We start from the raw sequence: 20,609 nt of genomic DNA, 5'->3' as shown, positions 1-20,609 counted from the left end.
ATTCATCATATATGACTGAGTTGTACTGTACTGTACTGTACCCATTCTGCAATCTGTTAATAAAGTGTTCAATCAATCAATCACTTGGCCCCAGAACCTGGATAAACACTTAGATTCCCAAAAGTAGTGATAGACTGTATAGGTACCCAGGTCTGTTTGACATTTCGAACATAAAGGAAATATTGAACGGCCCATTTTGTTAGTTCTTTTATCAATATGTTGCTGCGAGCTATTATTTGTAAAAATTATTGAACCACAGACAGCAATCGGAATACTGCCATTTCCATAACGCTTTGCTGCCGCCCATTCAGTCCACACTAGTAGCTGCAGCTTTCATCTCTACAGTATATTTTCAAAAACATGAGGAAAACTTTGCTTGAATTGTCTTTATTATGAAAACTAAAACAGGACGTTTGCATATTCTCAATGTTGCTGTCGACGACTCGACGTCGATGTGCGGACATGCTTCTTCAAACCGGGTGGACAAAGTTTACAGACAAACGTTAGATTGTTTCCGTCTGAGTCAGTACTGACTTTAACATTAAACTATTTTAAATGCTCAAACGCCGACGTCTAGAAGTAGAGTCTGACTGAGCGAGTGCTGCTGCAGCTCTCGGCTTGATACTAATGCTTGCTTCCGCGGTTCCACTGTTTGTTGTGAGGAGTCTGATGACGTAGCAGGGGTGACAGGCGCGTTGCCAGATCGGGTGGTTTTTCCGCATACTGTACATTTGAAGCCTGTTTACAGTGTGTTTTAACTGGGTTTTCGGCTGAAATGCATATGAAATCTGCACATCTGGGCGGCTACGTGGCGTAGTGGGCAAGGCACTCGCCACGAAATGCTGGAGACGCTGGGCTCGTCAGTTCGAGCCCAGCGCTCCACATTTGCTTTCAGTTTAGCTGGTCGTCCGTACTAATACACATTGGCCGTATTAGGGGGTGGGAAACTGATGGGTGGGGATCGGGCGTTGTGGACAGCGACTCCTACATGTCGGTTGGTGCGCCTGCGCAGTAGAATCAGGAAGTGTCGGGGGCAGCGTGAGCCTCCCACGCGTTACTCCTCGCCACTGAGAGATCGAGCTGCGCAGGTGAAAAGATGCGACTGCTGTTACCTCAAGTACCGGAGGGGACTTGTGCTATGTATGACTTAGTCCACATTGCAGCCGGCTTGTGGGAGGCAAGAAACAGCGTCCGTGACAGGGGAGGGTTGAATTGGATGATACGAAATTGGGATGGGAGAAAATATAGAAAATGGGAGAAAAAGTGGATAAAAAAAAATGAAATCTGGCACATCTTTGAACACCGTTATAATAGAGTGCTGAGAATGAACGCACGTTTGAATGCCGTTATACAGCGCTGAGAATGAACGCATTCTCAATTGCGTTCATTTAGCGGATATACAGTACGTTCAGTTCACGTTTGCCCAAAATACGAACACGTTCATTGAACGCGTTCGGGTACATCACTGGGAGTCGGTGGGTTGTAATCTGGTCGTTGTAAACAGTGACTCCTACAGGTCGGTCAGGGCGCCTGCACAGCAAGGACAGAAGATGTCGAGGGTAGTGTGAGCCTCCCACACGTTACACCTCGCCAATGAGAGTCCGCGCTGGCAGGTGAAAAAAAGTGGCTGGCTGACTCTGCATGTATCGGAGGGGACATGCGATAGATTCTTCAACCTCCCCTACGACCGACCAGTGGGGGGCACATGCGAGCAACGATCAAGACAGGGGAGGGGGGAATTGGCACGACTAAATTGGGATGCGAGAAAAACAGAGAAAGATGGAGAAAAAGTGGATACATTTTTTTTAAATCGACAACACCATTGGCAAGGAAACAGGGCTAAGGGTCCAAAATTCTGAATTCACCCTTTAATCCAAAACATGACAGAGCTGCAGGCCTGCAGGCCACACAGCGGAGGAGCCAGAGAGTAGGAAGGAGGACATGATGTTTCATGATGTCTAATCGTGGCTCAACCCGTAAAGCCCCAACACCCCAAGCCTTAGTAAGAATAGGTTTTATACTGTAACCAAACCATGACAGAAGATGTTAAAAAGTTGTGCAGGACTGAAATTCCTCTTTTTCTTGTGCACATTTCAGCCAAGGAATTCAAAATCAAACCAACCAGTGTGTTTGGCTCATGTCCAAAAGCCTAACATACCCACACCACCTTTGAAGACAACTCAAAGTCTGTTGACACGGTGCCTCACCCCTAAAGCCAGGCTTTTGCTCCACTCGATAAGTCAGAAGGGTTTGCAGTGCACACATGAAGGACAAGATGCAAAGCTTAGATGAGAGGAGACTTCCTGTTACTTGGTGGTGTCGCCGAAATGAAACTTCCTGTCATAAAAGAAAAAAAAAGGTATAGAGCAAGAAGCGACAGTGTGCGTGACATCACTCCGGTTCACTTGCCTTGAGACCAGAGACAAGGTGTAGGCTTTGGGGGAACGAGTTCCAGAAAGCTGTGAGGACTGATAACACCAGAAAGAAAATGTACGTAGCTTGACATTTTTTTGTTCCAATTTAGACATATTTTTGGGAGAATAGTAACAGGAGACGCAGCTTTTATATGGTCTGTGAATGTCCCATCTTGGTCCCCTTTAGTACGTATGGTGTCTAGGAGCACACACCCTAACTCCTGGACATGGCGGGACGCCGCGCACTGAAGATCCTGCTGCTTTGTGCCGGACTGGTTGCTTTGGCCAAATGTAAGTAGCAGTCTAGGATGAATGGAGCTGTGTATTGGGAAGGTGACAGCAGTGCTGAAAGACTTATTTTTTTTTATGTGAAGTCGTTCCCTAGTATTAAGGAAGTCTCGAAGAATGAAATAGTATGAAATAAACTGAAGGATGCCAAAAACTTGAGGATATAGTGTTGGAGGTGATCTGCTGTCTTATTGTGATTGATGATATTATTGTAAAGAACTGTATTATTTTTGTAGCATAAGGTCTAGTGTGGCATGGTTGGTGGTGGTGTGATCATCATCATTTTCAAGAGACCTGCTGAACTGTCTCCACCGAGACAGAGGCATCAAAGGAAATATTTGATCTTTCCTTCCTGTTCTTAGAAAATGTTTCTTTGAAATTTGCCAAATCATGAAATGTGGTCAGCAAACGGCACAACTAAATATATTAATAATGAATTTTTCATCAAATTGAGATCCCTTATTGTTTTCTGTGGATTATGGTCGATTAAGCAGGATTTCTGATTTCTTATACTCTTGCTCTGGGACCCCGGTTCACGAGAAATATATTTCATCATTTGTCATGTGGATTCTAGCAGAAATAACCAGACCTAGTTAAAAAAAAACATTCAACATAGTAAACTGCACGATTTGCTCAAAGACTGCTGTTTATAAGGAAGCAGCCCTTAAAATGTTGCCTCTCGTATATTAAAGAGCTGTGAGTATGTGCACATGTATGAGTGTGTCTGTGTGTGTGTGTGTGTGTGTGTGTGTGTGTGTGTGCGTGCGTGAGTGTGTGCGTGTGTGTGTGTGTGTGTGTGTGTGAACTCAACCCCTCCTCATTGCCTGTAGCATCACTCCATCGTGTGTCAATCATTCAAAGTTTCAAACCATTTCCAGCATTTATACACATCTACGCAATATCATTCCATTCACTCTCCCTCTGTTTAGCCTTTTTTTTATCCACTTTTTCCCCTTATTTTTTCTATTTTTCTCCCATCCCAATTTCGTCTCGCCAATTCTCCCTTCAATTCTCCCCTCCCCTGTCTCGAACGTTGCTAGACTATGCCTCCCATTGGTCGGCTGCAGTGAGGACCAAGCCTTGCATCACGTGTCCCCTCCGGTACACGAGGAGGCAGCTGTCGCATCTTTTCACCTGAACAGCGCGATCTCTCAGTGGTGAGGAGTAACGCGTGGGAGGCTCACGCTGCCCCCGATACTTCCTGATTCTGCTGTACAGGCGCACCAACCGACCTGTAGGAGTCGCTGTCCACAACGTCCAATCCCCACCCACCGGCTTTCCCACCCTCTAACACTGCCAATTGTGTTAGTATGACGACTGGCCAAGCCGGTAGCAACGCCGAGAGCTGGGCTCCATACCAGCATATCCTGCGTTAGTGGCGAGCGCCTTGCCCACTGCGCCACTCAGCCGCCCTTCCCTCTGTTTAGCCTTTATAGGAATCAAGTTATATTAATTAAGTATTGATGTTATTTTCAGTGGGGCATCAGAGTCTATATGTGGCACTTCTCTCTCCATAAGTTGTTTCTGCTCTCAGAATAGTCTGTATAGTTAGTCATTGTGGTACAATGCACCAAACAGTGTTACAATATTGCTACTTCACTTTTCCATCAACATGACTGCTACTTTCCATAGTTAAGTGTGTAAGCTACTTCCTCAAAGTCAATATACTATACAATATACAATACAGAGTGAAAATGAGTAACAGTGAGGTAGAATGCAGAGGTACAAAACTTGGGGTAGGGTGCAAATGAGGTATGAATGTGGTGCAAATCTCTTTAATAATAGATCAATATAAAGTGTGTTAAAGAGTCTAAAGTGAATACAGTGAGTGGTAAGGTGAGTGTTTGTTTAAAGTGAGTGTGTGTGAGTGTATCTTATCTTATATGATTAGAAAATAACATACTGTAGTCTGGCTACAGCATGCAGGGGAGTCAAAAGCTGAGATGCTACATGTAAATGCAATGTAATGTAATTTAAAGCAATGTAAAATAATGTAATGTAATTTAAAGTAAAGGCATGTAGTTTCAAGTAATGAAAAGCAATTTAAAGTCATGTAAAGTAATGTAATACAATGTAATTTAAAGTAAAGTAAAATAAGATTCAGTTTTGAGGGAATTGGCCAGTATGATGTTACAGAGTTAAGATCTTAGAATAAACGCCCTGTGTGTTCGAACCCCTGTGTTCTTGACTCTACAGAATAAGAGCTGATAATAAACCTATGGCAGACAGAGATGAAGTGTGTCTTTGACACAGTCTGACCACTTCCTTGTTCCATTCTGAGCCGACTGTGCTTCCTGGCAGAGCACAGCACTCTGAGACAGAACACACTGAGACAGAACACACTGAGACAGAACACTGAGACAGAACACTGAGACAGAACATTGAGACAGAACACTGAGACAGAACACTGAGACAGAACACTGAGACAGAACACTGAGACAGAACACACTGAGACAGAACACTGAGACAGAACACTGAGACAGAACACTGAGACAGAACACTGAGACACAACACTGAGACAGAACACTGAGACACAACACTGAGACACAACACTGAGACAGAACACTGAGACAGAACACTGAGACAGAATACTGAGACAGAACACTGAGACAGAACACTGATACAGAACACTGAGACACAACACTGAGACAGAACACTGAGACAGAACACTGAGACAGAACACTGAGACAGAACACTGATACAGAACACTGAGACACAACACTGAGACAGAACACTGAGACACAACACTGAGACAGAACACTGAGACAGAACACTGAGACACAACACTGAGACAGAACAGTGAGACAGAACACTGAGACAGAACACTGAGACAGAACACTGAGACAGAACACACTGAGACAGAACACTGAGACAGAACACTGAGACACAACACTGAGACAGAATACTGAGACAGAACACTGAGACAGAACACTGAGACACAACACTGAGACACAACACTGAGACAGAACACTGAGACAGAACACTGAGACAGAACACACTGAGACAGAACACTGAGACACAACACTGAGACAGAACACTGAGACAGAACACTGAGACAGAACACTGAGACAGAACACTGAGACACAACACTGAGACACAACACTGAGACAGAACACTGAGACAGAACACTGAGACAGAACACTGAGACACAACACTGAGACAGAACACTGAGACACAACACTGAGACAGAACACTGAGACAGAACACTGAGACACAACACTGAGACACAACACTGAGACACAACACTGAGACAGAACACTGAGACACAACACTGAGACAGAACACTGAGACAGAACACTGAGACAGAACACTGAGACACAACACTGAGACAGAACACTGATACAGAATACTGAGACAGAATACTGAGACAGAACACTGAGACACAACACTGAGACACAACACTGAGACAGAATACTGAGACAGAATACTGAGACAGAATACTGAGACAGAACACTGAGACACAACACTGAGACAGAACACTGAGACACAACACTGAGACAGAACACTGAGACAGAACACTGAGACAGAACACTGAGACAGAACACTGAGACACAACACTGAGACAGAACACTGAGACACAACACTGAGACACAACACTGAGACAGAACACTGAGACAGAACACTGAGACAGAATACTGAGACAGAACACTGAGACAGAACACACTGAGACAGAACACTGAGACAGAACACTGAGACAGAACACTGATACAGAACACTGAGACACAACACTGAGACAGAACACTGAGACACAACACTGAGACAGAACACTGAGACAGAACACTGAGACACAACACTGAGACAGAACAGTGAGACAGAACACTGAGACAGAACACTGAGACAGAACACTGAGACAGAACACACTGAGACAGAACACTGAGACAGAACACTGAGACACAACACTGAGACAGAATACTGAGACAGAACACTGAGACAGAACACTGAGACACAACACTGAGACACAACACTGAGACAGAACACTGAGACAGAACACTGAGACAGAACACTGAGACAGAACACTGAGACACAACACTGAGACAGAACACTGAGACACAACACTGAGACAGAATACTGAGACAGAACACTGAGACAGAACACACTGAGACAGAACACTGAGACAGAACACTGAGACACAACACTGAGACAGAACACTGAGACAGAACACTGAGACAGAACACTGAGACACAACACTGAGACACAACACTGAGACACAACACTGAGACAGAACACTGAGACAGAACACTGAGACAGAACACTGAGACACAACACTGAGACAGAACACTGAGACACAACACTGAGACAGAACACTGAGACAGAACACTGAGACACAACACTGAGACACAACACTGAGACACAACACTGAGACAGAACACTGAGACACAACACTGAGACAGAACACTGAGACAGAACACTGAGACAGAACACTGAGACAGAACAATGAGACACAACACTGAGACAGAACACTGATACAGAATACTGAGACAGAATACTGAGACAGAACACTGAGACACAACACTGAGACACAACACTGAGACAGAATACTGAGACAGAATACTGAGACAGAATACTGAGACAGAACACTGAGACACAACACTGAGACAGAACACTGAGACACAACACTGAGACAGAACACTGAGACAGAACACTGAGACAGAACACTGAGACACAACACTGAGACAGAACACTGAGACAGAACACACTGAGACAGAATACTGAGACACAACACTGAGACAGAACACTGAGACACAACACTGAGACAGAACACTGAGACACAACACTGAGACAGAACACTGAGACACAACACTGAGACACAACACTGAGACAGAACACTGAGACACAACACTGAGACAGAACACTGAGACACAACACTGAGACAGAACACTGAGACACAACACTGAGACAGAACACTGAGACACAACACTGAGACAGAACACTGAGACACAACACTGAGACACAACACTGAGACACAACACTGAGACAGAACACTGAGACAGAACACTGAGACAGAACACACTGAGACAGAACACTGAGACACAACACTGAGACAGAACACTGCGACAGAACACTGAGACAGAACACTGAGACAGAACACTGAGACAGAACACTGAGACACAACACTGAGACACAACACTGAGACAGAATACTGAGACAGAACACTGAGACAGAACACTGAGACAGAACACTGAGACACAACACTGAGACAGAACACTGAGACAGAATACACTGAGACAGAATACACTGAGACAGAATATATTGAGACAGAATACACTGAGACAGAATACACTGAGACAGAATATACTGAGACAGAACACTGAGACAGAATATACTGAGACAGAATACACTGAGACAGAACACTGAGACAGAACACAGACAGAACACTGAGACACAACACTGAGACAGAACACTGAGACAGAACACTGAGACAGAACACACTGAGACAGAACACTGAGACAGAACACACTGAGACAGAACACACTGAGACACAACACTGAGACACAACACTGAGACAGAACACTGAGACACAACACTGAGACAGAACACTGAGACAGAACACACTGAGACAGAACACTGAGACAGAACACTGAGACAGAACACACTGAGACAGAACACTGAGACAGAACACACTGAGACAGAACACTGAGACAGAACACACTGAGACACAACACTGAGACACAACACTGAGACACAATACTGAGACAGAACACTGAGACACAACACTCAGACAGAATACACTGAGACAGAACACTGAGACAGAACACATTGGTGCACCTGCCAATTTAATCATAATTCATGGTTGGGGCGGGGATGGACTTCCACAAATGGACTAGAGGTCTTGGTATCTCATAGCTATTATAAGAGTATTTACATTGACCTGCATTTCTATGTCAATCAATCAATCAACCAATCAATCAATCAATCAATCAATCAATCAATCAATCAATCAGATTTATTTATAGAGCACATTTAAATATGACACATCAACCAAAGTGCTGTACAGAGGGTAGATACACATAGATACATCTAGACAACATCTAGACAACATATAGACAACAATCACATCTCAGTTCAGGGAGGACACACAAGCAAACAGGGAATGAGTCAGTGTACATCGGGAAATGCTAATGAGTAGAAGTGGGTTTTGAGTCTAGACTTGAAGGCATCTGTCGAGGGGGCAAGCCTCATGGAGGTGGGGATGCTGGTCCACAGTTCAGGGGCTGCGACAGCAAAGGCACGCCCCCCCCCCCCCCCCCCTGAGCTTAAGGTTAGACCTCCGGACTGTCAGGGGCCTCTGCTCGGCTGACCTAAGGGACCTGGTGTTGGAATAGGGGGATAGGAGGTCTGAGATGTAGGAGGGGGGCTGACCATTAAGGGCTTTAAAAACGAACAGGAGAACATTAAAATGTATTCTGTAGCGTACTGGAAGCCAATGAAGGGAGGCAAGGACAGGGGTGATGTGGTCTTTCTTACGGGTCAACAGTCTGGCAGCGGCGTTTTGTACTAGCTGTAGGCGGGACAGGGAAGACCGGTTGATACCTATAGAGAGAATTGCAGTATCTAGACAAGATGAAAGCGTGGATAACTCTCTGAAGGTCTGCAGGGGAGAGTCTCTCTCTCTCTCTCTCTCTCTCTCTCTCGCTCTCTCTCTCTCGTGGTGGTGTGAATGTTTCCACCACGCCTCGACTGCATGCAGCCGCGAGAGGGCAAATGTCCAGAGAACCGGCAAGCCTCCATTTCATACCAGTCCGCCATTAAAAAAATAAAAACGCTGATCCAAACTGTTACGTACCCCAGTAAGGAGACGCAACACAAGGCCACAGACAGGGTAGGTGAGGGTGCAGTGACACAAAACCAAGGAAACAATTTGCAAAATAATAGTATTTATTTTTATAAACACAAAAGTTGGTTGTGCTCACTCTAAAGCTGGTGTCTTTAACATCAGATCACCTATGTCAGGGGTTCCCAAACTTTTCAGGCCGGGGCCCAGAAAATAAGGCGTCAGAGAGCCGCGGCCCAATGCACATCGTCTGGCTTTTTTTTTTTTTTTTTTTTGCCAGGCGACCGATTTTTTAAGCCAAATATCACTTCAATCCTATTAAGTTAGTTCAAGGTAGTTATTCATTTATATGTGCTATTTATGAGAGGGCTAACTTGTTGCAAAATAATAATGATAATAATAATAGCCTCATTAAAATACTATTGTTGCTTCGGTTGTTTTCAGCGTTTTATGTGCATAATCTGTTATTTAGTTTGAAATGTTCGTTGAAATAAGTAGATTTTTCGTTTTTGTTTATTTATTAAGTTAATATAAAACCATATAGTCACATTTTAGAATACAATAGAATAGAATTTTAGAATACAACTAGAAACACTGTCCTGGCCTGCTTCTAAGTTCAGTGGCCTGACAAAAAAATTAAAAATTAAAAAAATTAAATAAAAAAAAAAAAAAAAATTATTTATTTTTTATTTTTTTTAAATCATCTCGCGGCCCACCCGTGGCTGCTCGCGGCCCACCTTTGGGTCGCGACCCCGACTTTGGGAACCACTGACCTATGTGATGCAAAATGTAGACCCAGGGTATCTTCCTGTCCTCAATGTCCCTGTGTGCGAAACAAAAGATTAATACACAAGGAAAAAGGAATCACCATAGGCTGGGTGACAAGGGAACAAATATACAAGGGATTAATACAGAAATGTACTACAAACACCAAAAGACACAAGGATTCCAATAAAGAACTATTCACCAAAGGTCCTACTCAAAAGCACACAGCTCTACAATTACAATAATGCTCCAAAAGCCACAGTTCTACAATAAGGCTGAACACAAAAGATATCTCCTAAACTAACTAACAGCACAAAGTGCCAGAACCTTCACCAGCTCTATTACCACACAAACAGAGAGAGCTCTACCAACGCACAGAGACATAGTTACCACCAACACACAGACAGAGCTCTGGCTAACAATGCAGACAATGGGACATATGAAGTGAGAGAGAAGGTTGATTGCTGATGAGCCTCAGCTGCTGCTGCACTGGGGTGAGTTGCTGATTGACCAGCTGCTGCTGCAACTGGGACTGGGAGACACCTGAGAATGAGGATATGTAGACACAAGAGGGAGACAAAAGAACACAACAAACAAAACATGCCTATATATACACAACAGATATTATACATTACTGCCTCTATACATATAGTACATAAGGACACCGTCCGTAACACAAACGTAAAGAAATAGGCCCTTTTCGGGCGGCTACGTGGCGTAGTGGGCAAGGCGCTCGCCACGAATGCGGAGACGCTGGGCTCGCCTGTTCGAGCCCAGCGCTCCACATTGCTTTCAGTTTAGCTGGTCGTTCATACTAATACACATTGGCCGTATTAGGGGGTGGGAAACTGATGGGTGGGGATCAGGCCTTGTGGACAGCGACTCCTACAGGTCGGTTGGTGCGCCTGCGCAGTAGAATCAGGAAGTGTCGGGGGCAGCGTGAGCCTCCCACGCGTTACTCCTCGCCACTGAGAGATCGAGCTGCGCAGGTGAAAAGATGCGACTGCTGTTACCTCAAGTACCGGAGGGGACTTGTGCTATGTATGACTTAGTCCACATTGCAGCCGGCTTGTGGGAGGCAAGAAACAGCGTTCGTGACAGGGGAGGGTTGAATTGGATGATACGAAATTGGGATGGGAGAAAATATAGAAAATGGGAGAAAAAGTGGATAAAAAAAAAGAAATAGGCCCTTTTCAACTTGACTTGTCATATAATGGGTAAACAGGTGACGCCATATTTTTAAATGAATGGATATATAGTTTATTGTTCTATATCTATGGTTATACCTGTGTTTAGAAATGCAAGATAAGGGGCACCCTCGTGGCACACCACGTTAGTGCATCGCACACCTACACGGCTGTCCCGGGTTCGCCTCCCGCTCCCGGTGACATTTGTCGCATGTCTTCCCCGCCTCTTCTCCCGTTCATCCTCTCCTCATCTGTCGGTCATGTCTGACCAGGAAAAAAGCAATAAATGCTAAAAAAATTTAAATAAAAATGCAAGATAGATGGGTGCAACATTCTCCATAAGTATAAAAGTGTATTCAATCAGGATATTAAAAGCATTTCTTTTTCAACTGAGAGGCATCTATCAGACAACATGAAAGTACAACAATTTATGTACACCTGTTGTTTTTCTCTTGTGTTTACCCATCTATGAAGTCAAAATGTCTGCTGGGAATGTCTATTGGGTAAACCAAACGCGAAAGATAAGAAGTAGAAGGAGACATGTTTTGATTCTGGAGTTGATTGATTGAGCTCTTGATGCAGGGACTAACACTAACTTTGTTGCCAATACTCAATGTATACCTACCTACAACTTCCCTACACTGTAACATAGTAATCATAATAATCGTAACAACCCACCCCACTATAGTCTACCCATATACTCTGTATGATGGCATGTACAACAGTGCTGTATATATAGCAACATTGGTATATATATAAATTTACATATCTGTCTGAATATACCTGCATATAATCCTTCTATATATCTACTTATACACCTGCATATAACCCATAACTCTGTATGATAGCATGTACAATAATGCTGTAGGCCTATATACCGTATATATATGTATTCTTACCGTATAGAACCTGTCTGTACATACAGTACCTGCACATTATCCTGTGTAGATACTATATCTATATCTGTACATATCCTTTACCTACTCTTACTAGTTACGCTGCTGGCCAGTATGACTTACTATCATAGTGTCTTTATACCTGTATCACTGTACATATTAATAATACTACAACTCGATGTGTGCAACCGACTGCTGCTATCCTTCTACTAGTCGGTTGTAGCCAGCGTCCTCTTTTTTGCTGTGGTGTGCTGGGGGGCAACATCAACTCGAGGGACTCCAGCAAGCTGAACAAGCTGGTGAAGAAGGCTAGCTCAGTAGTGGGTGGTGAGCTGGATAACCTAGAGGTGGTGGCTGAGAGGAGGATGAAGAAAAAGCTAGAAGCCATCCTGGAGAACCCCTCTCACCCCCTCTATGAGGAGCTAGCCAGAATGAAGAGCACGTTCAGCCTAAGACTCATCTCCCCCCGACACACCACAAACCGCCTGGGCCGGTCCTTTATACCGGCAGCCATCAGGCTCTACAACAAAGGGCTTGGGCGGCCGGATCTGCTGCCAGAACTATCACTGTCACAACTCGGGACTTGAGAACTAGAGACTCGCATCACCGTACTGACTATATTGTATTTTGCACTAGAGACTCATATCACTGGACTCTCATCATTGTACTATCTTGTGTTTGTACTTTTTTTTATATTATATTGTATTTGTATCTATACTTTAAGTGTACCTATAGTGTATATAGGACTGTGAAGCTATGCATCCCCCACCCTGTATCCCCCCACCTGTCATGCTGATTTGACACCCGAATTTGCCCAAGGGGATCAATAAAGGATCATCTTATCTTATTTTACATACATCTGATGCCAAACTGCTTTTCGTTGTTGTTCTTGTTCTGTGCTGTATAATGACAATACATTTTTTGATCCACTTTTTTCTCCCCATTTTCTATTTTTCTCCCATCCCAATTTTGTGTTTCCAATTCTTCCCTCCCTTGTCTTGAACGTTGCTAGACTATGCCTCCCACTGGTCGGCTGTAGTGAGGATAGAAGCCTTGCATCACGTGTCCCCTCCGGTACACGAGGAGGCAGCCTGTCGCATCTTTTCACCGCAACAGCTCGAACTCTCAGTGGCGAGGAGTAACGCGTGGGAGGCTCACGCTGCCCCCGATACTTCCTGTTTCCGCCGTACCGGCGTCACCCAACCGACCTGTAGGAGTCGCTGTCCACAACGTCCAATCCCATCCCCACCGGCTTTCCCACCCTCTAACACTGCCAATTGTGTTAGTATGACGTCCGGCCAAGCCGGTAGCAACGCCGAGAGCTGGGCGCGATACCAGCATCTCCTGCTTTTGTGGCGAGCGCCTTGCCCACTGCGCCACTCAGCCGCCTAATGACAATACATTTGAATCTAATTGAATTTAATGTTCCTCTGCATAGCGTGCAACAGGGCTGAACCTTTAACCACACCTTGAGCCTTCATCAGCCTCATCTCACTGTCCCACCAGGGCTACACGACTAGAATCTAACCCAATCTGACGAAGAACAATAGTATGAGTCTGTGTATTTGCTGTTGTGAAACCAACCCCCAGTCACTTGAGAGTGTTAATGCAATACGTCACCAAGTGTTGAACCTCTACTGTCTTTTCTATTTACATTTTTAAATGTTCTTTATTTTCAGTATACATACATACATACATACATACATACATACATACATACATACATACATACATACATACATACATACATACATACATACATACATACATACATACATACATACATACATACATACATACATACATACATACATACATACATACATACATACATACATACATACAGTACATACATGCAACATACATACATACATACATACATACATACATACATACATACATACATACATACATACATACATACATACATACATACATACATACATACATACATACATACATACATACTGTACTGTACTGTACATACATACATGATTTGTTTGTTCATACGTGGGTGTAGGCATCTCTGTGAGTGCCATTCTAGTTTAAAAACACTGTTCATCTGAAAACTTCAAACTGTCTTAAAGGGGAACTATCTTACAATTTCTTTCACTATTTGGGCAATTTTACACAATTCCTGTGAGTCTATGGAACACATCTGTAAGGTTTTTAAAAAAAAAATGCATTGTTTTGTATTTCTAATCAAGTACTGTAGAGAGCAGCAGTTTCTGATTCAAAGTTGTTTTTGGTTGGGCTCCGCCCAAACTCACAATGCGCTTTGAGTGACAGTCACCCACTGCACAGCACTGGCAGATACCTTTTGGGGGGGAGAGAGAGGGATAGAGAGATAGAGAGGGACTAATTAATTGTGCCGCAGGGGGGCATAATCCCACAGGACAATGCATTGGTAACTTGTTTCAAATGACAATATATACCCCGTGAATATTATTGCACGGATCGGAATACGTGTGTGCGTGTGCGTGAATTTTTTTGAATTTGAGACAAGTTCAAGTTCTTTAATAGTTGTCATACAGAAGTACAGAATACTTTCATACAAAATGCTTCTTTCTGTTACGCTCCAGAGACTGTGCTAGACAAGATAGTATCAAATAACATAATAACATAATATAGCATGAATTTTAGAAGAAGAAAAATGGGGTCACAGTGTTCGGTATAGACATATGTACAATGTTCTGAGTTACCATATAATATACAATACACAATACTATGCAGTGTACTAATGTACAGTACTATCTAGTGCAAAGCAGAAATGGGATGAGGTACAATTTTAGGTACAATTTACAGTAAGGTGTACGAGTTGTAGTGCAATCCTTCATCCATAAATATAAAGTGTGGGGAGTGGGTGCTACAGTGTGTTTGTTTAAAGTGGGTGTGTGCTATAAAGTGTGTGGAGTGGGTGCTACAGTGTGTTTGTTTAAAGTGAGTGTGTGCGTGTGGATGTGTGTGCTATGTGCGTTTGGTGGTTGTTGTTGTGTAGTGTTCATTCATTGTTCGTTTAGCAGCCTGATGGCCTGGGGATAGAAGCTTCTTCTGAGTCTTTCTGTGCTCGCCTTGAGACTCCGGTATCGCTTGCCTGACCGCAGCAGTTCAAAGAGGCAGTTGTTCGGGTGACTGGAGTCTTTAATGATTCTCTTAGCCTTGCCCTTGCAACGCTTGTAGTAAATGTTCTGGAGGGTGGGGAGCCCCCCTCCAATTGTGCGTTCGGCTGAACGTGTCACTCTTTGTAGTCTGCCTCGGTCTTGTGCAGTGCTATTCCCAAACCAGGAGGTGATGTTGCCGGTCAAGATGCTCTCTATTGTACATGAGTAGAAGTTCTTAAGGATCTTCTGGCTGACTTGGAACTTCCTTAGGCGCCTGAGGAAGTAGAGGCGTTGTCGTGCCTTCTTCACAACACTGTCAATGTGTGTGGTCCATGTCAGGTCCTCGGATATGTAGGCTCCGAGGTACTTAAAGCTGTTGACTCTCTCAACCGGTGCCCCGTCGATGCTGAGGGGGCTGTAGTCCTTGACCCCCGACCTCCTGAAGTCCACAATCATCTCCTTTGTTTTGCTGACGTTCAGGGAGAGGCTGTTTTCCTGGCACCATCCCGCCAGGACCTTGACCTCTTCCAGGTAGGCCCTCTCGTCGTTGGCAGAGATCAGGCCCACCACCACTGTGTCGTCAGCAAATTTGATGATTGTATTGCTACTCCGCTGAGCCACACAGTCGTGTGTGTACAGGGAGTAGAGGAGGGGACTCAGAACACAGCCCTGGGGGGCCCCTATGTTGAGGGTGATGGATGAGGAGGTGCAGTTGCCTGCTCTCACCACCTGGGGTCTGCCAGTCAGGAAGTCCAAGACCCACTGGCAGAGGTCATAGCCCAAGCCCAGGTCCCTGAGCTTGGCTATGAGTATGGAGGGGACTATGGTATTGAATGCCGAGCTGTAGTCGATGAATAGCATTCTCACATAGTTCCCCTGCCTCTTGTCCAGGTGTGATGCTGCTGTGTGCAGCACATGGGATATGGCGTCCTCCGTGGACCTGTTGGGGCGGTATGCAAATTGCAGGGGGTCCATGTTGATGGGGAGGGAGGAGCAGATGTAGCCCTTTACTAGCTTCTCAAAGCACTTCATGGCTATGGAGGTGAGAGCTACAGGGCGGTAGTCGTTGAGGCAAGCAGGCTTGGATTTTTTGGGTACAGGGATAATAGTGGACTTCTTCAGGCAGGTGGGGATGACAGCCTGTTCTAAGGACAGGTTAAATATGTCAGTGAATACTGGGGCCAGTTGGTCGGCACAGACTTTTAGGACGCGGCCGGGGATGCCGTCCGGACCTGCTGCCTTCCTGATATTCACTTTTTTAAAGGTCCGCCTCACCTCATGCTCTGTTACCCTGAACACTGCGCCTCCATCAGCAGCCGACCCCCCCCCCCCCATTGCCGAGGCTTGTGAGCTGGTGTTGTTATTACCAGCATCAAACCTCGCATAGAAGGTATTGAGGTCATTTGCTAAGGAGATGTCACTGTTCAGTTTGAGGGAGGCGCCTTTGTAGTCTGTCATCGTTTTGAGCCCCTGCCACATAGCTCTAGAGTCAGCTTGTTCAAACTGGAGTTCAATTTTATCCCTGTAGCGTCGTTTGGCCTCTGACACTGTCCTCCTTACGTTGTATCGCGCCACCTTGTGGTCATTCATGTTGCCTGCCACTAGGCCGTCGTTGTATGCTTTGGTGCGCTCTCTCAGAGCTTCACGGACGGATTTGTCTACCCAGGGTTTTTGATTTGGGTAAACTTTCATTTTGGTAGTGGGGATTGTTTCTTTCACCCTAGTACAAACATAGTCCAGCACTGTCTCCGTGTAGACATTAATGTTATCTGTGTCGCGGAACACATTCCAGTCTGTGTGGTGAAACACTGACCGGATCGTCTCCTCTGACGTCAAATCCCATTTCTGCACCTCTCGCGAGACTACGGGAGTACTTTTAATTCTCTGTTTGTACTTTGGTGAAAGAAAGATGGACGCGTGATCTGACTTACCAAAGCCACTATCAGAATGAGCCTTGTAGCCACCTTTAAATTGCGTGTAACAGTGATCTAGGATGTTACCGCCTCTGGTGTTGCAAGTCACATGCTGATAGAAGTCAGGCAATACCTTTCTCAGATTGGCGCTATTGAAATCTCCCAGCACTAAAATGGCGGCGTTAACATTCGCCACTTGGATTCTATTTACCTCGTCGTGGAGTCTGGAGAGCGCAACCTTGTTGCTGGCTTGCGGTGGAATATACACTCCGACCAGGACGATCGCCGTTAACTCCCTCGGGAGGAAGAAAGGATGACACTTGATGGTTATATATTCCAGTTCTGGGGAGCAGTGGTTGGATAATTCCTTCACGTTAGTTGGATCGCTCCAATTTTTGTTAAACATGAAGGCAATACCTCCTCCACGTTGTTTACCGGACTCTGCTGATGTCCGATCCTTGCGATGGATAAAGAAGTGATCTGCTGGTTGAATAGCGTGGTCTGGAACCTCCGGTGTGAGCCATGTTTCGGTGAAGCAGAGGACATTGCAGTCCCTAACGTCTCTTTGATATTGAATCCTTGCTCGGATGTCATCCAGTTTATTGTCAATTGATTGTACATTGGCTAGCAATATACTGGGCAGTGGTGTACGGTGGCGTCTGGATCTCAGCCTGTTACGGATCCCAGCCCTCTTCCCTCGCCGTCTGGTTCCTCTGTTCCTGGGGTCTAGGAACAAAGGATCTGGTCCTAATCTCCGGAGAATTTCTTCAGGCCATTGATGCGGTTCGGAAAGCTGATCCAGTGAGTAATCCAGTTGGTAAGTTTCCCGTAATCCAATGTCTATGAGTGACTGACGGTCATATACATTAAATGCACCAACAGTTGGTACGAACAAAACTCTAAAAACTATAAATATTAACAAAAGTAAACACAGTCTCGACGGAGCGAACAGAGAGGCAGCCGGTCGGAGCAGCGCCATCTCATAGACAGTGTTGGTACAACCCCACATTGCTAGAAAACAATGCTAAACACTGGAAAAGGCTATTTATAATATAGTTCCCCTTTAACACTTTGGGTGTCGTTAACGTACGGTTATGTATATAACCATAGTTATATGAGCATAGTGACGCTCCATATCCAGTATTGAACTGAAATAAATTCTCACATGTACCTTTACATACCATCATCTGTCTGGCCACACCCCCATCCGCTACCTACATAAGCAGGGGTGTGGCCATACCATCAGCTCCTTCCCAATCTTTCACCACAAGGCAAGATAAAGGGGTCCTCAGTGAGTCCGACGCTGAGCGTCACTATGCTCATATAACTATGGTTATATACATAACCGTACGTTATATATCGCATAGCTCTGCTCAGCGTCATATTGCAACACAGGAGCTGAGCAGAGCTGAGGCTCGACAAATGTACCCGCTGAGGCCCCCCACAACCATCAGAACCGGGGAGGACCCGAGCCCCCCGAACCTCCCTAGCGGAGGACGGGAGGGAGTCGGATCCGACTGCGCGAAGAGGAGACTTCAGCAACTCAACGCACAGGGTGAGCAGACCGTGGGGCGTACCCACGACTACACAAACGCACAACCCGCATGCCACTAGGGAACAAACGGAAGGAACAAACCCCCGTTACCACCCCTAAAAACACGGGGTCAAGAGCAAAAGCCCAACCCCGTGGCAAGGCCGTAGCAGCGGAGCGCGAAAGGAAGACCCAGACCCAGAAGGGACTGGACCCCCCCGGAAAAAGGGGGCCTGGTGAGGCCAACAACGCCACAGCATCGAAACCTCACCAGGCGGTCACTAGTGACACCGCCCCCCACATCGCCAGCGTATTTGGACAGGGCCCATCCAAGAGCACGCCACCTAGCTCACTGAACCTGGTATACTCAGGCAGTCACCCATCCAAGTACAACCCAGGCCTAAACCTATACAGCCTCCGAAATCGAACGAGATCGGGCGTGTTCAGGTCGGCTTGGCTATAAGCTCGAAGCACTCAAGAGGCTACACCCACAGTGGGAGCAGGCAGCGCACCGGGGAGACGACCCCCAGAAGAGGTCGATCCCTCAATCCAGGCAACAGGCACTTGACCTGAGCCTGGAGCACTGCGGACTAGACAGGCGCCAAAGGGGTCTGCTGAAACAGCACCCCGGCGGAAGGGGTGTATGCTGGCATTGTTGCGCACCATGTCACAGCCTCCACAAAAACCCCCAGACTCTCTAGAGGGGTCGAGGCAGAGAAGGCTGACATGATTGGCAGACGTCATGAAACGTGCAGGGGCACACTCAAGCGGCCTAACCCGAGAGTTGACTCCGCTACCAACACACCAGGGAACCAACCACCCCCTTGGTTCAAACATGAGGTTGTTGTTCCTATAACCCCTCAAGAAAAAACTCCAAAACACAACTGCGGGTATACACTGGCTATACCGCAGTACAAGTGTTTCAGTTTTCAAAAAGGGGTTATCCCAGGCCTACGGGTCGACGAAACAAATTCGGACCGGGCCCGGTGGACCGGGACGTACACAGGGATGCCAGAGGAGTTCCATAAGAATCACCTCAACAGCCCCCTCCCAGCCATGCTTAAGCAGGAGAAGAGAGGGGCGAAAAGAATGGAGAAGGACCAGACCCATTAGCGCAGCGCAAGGTACAACACAACGTGGACCAAGCAACAGTGAGGGGTAATACGTAGTAACACAACCACGAACATCTCCATAACGTCAAACCCTGCAACACCCGGGCCGACCCGGTATTTTCCCCCCCGAAAAAAGCACAAGTCCCTCAGGGTACCAGAACAGCAGATCTGTGTACCCGGCGGACAACGGGTTAACTGACCTGGACCGGCGCGACCAGAATCAGTCCCGTGCCCTAATCACGCCGACATCCCCAACACTAGGAGGGGGGTAGGTACGCGTGTCGATCCAAAACATTATAGAGGGCTCCACCCAGACGGTCCCTTTCGTACCGCGCTCGGTGGCCCACCCCAAGGGCGTGAGACCCCTCTACCTATGCTTTGATCTATTCCATTAACATCCCCCAGATATGAACGAGAATTCGTCGAGACAAACCTAGTAAACTGGCGCTTGGAAGAGACAAACTCCATCCCAGTTGCCCCATAAAAACGCTGTTTCAATGATGAGCAACCAAGGCGCGCAAGCCCATGCGTGGTTCCTATCAGAAGCACCCAGGGCCAGCACTATGTACACGTCGAGACCCAAAACACATCAATGGATAGTCTAACAAGACACCAGATACCGTTCCTCCA

General features: G+C 45.8%; 1 protein-coding gene across 1 annotated transcript in view; it reads left to right on the top strand.

The window, feature by feature from the left end:
* Nucleotides 1–2,601: 2,601 nt before the first annotated feature.
* Nucleotides 2,602–20,609, top strand: part of LOC311225833 (uncharacterized protein) — a gene marked incomplete at its 3' end in the record, with an annotated part of 39,548 nt that continues 21,540 nt past the window's right edge. The window contains exon 1 of the mRNA XM_084311226.1: nucleotides 2,602–2,705. Within this exon, the coding sequence (XP_084167352.1) occupies nucleotides 2,642–2,705 (64 nt within the window). The 5' untranslated portion in view covers nucleotides 2,602–2,641. The remainder of the gene's footprint in view (nucleotides 2,706–20,609) is intronic.

The sequence above is a fragment of the Notolepis coatsorum genome (genome assembly GCF_963971535.1).
Source record: "Notolepis coatsorum genome assembly, chromosome: 3".
NCBI classification, from domain to species: domain Eukaryota; kingdom Metazoa; phylum Chordata; class Actinopteri; order Aulopiformes; family Paralepididae; genus Notolepis; species Notolepis coatsorum.
This window is presented reverse-complemented; position numbering and strand designations above follow the sequence as displayed.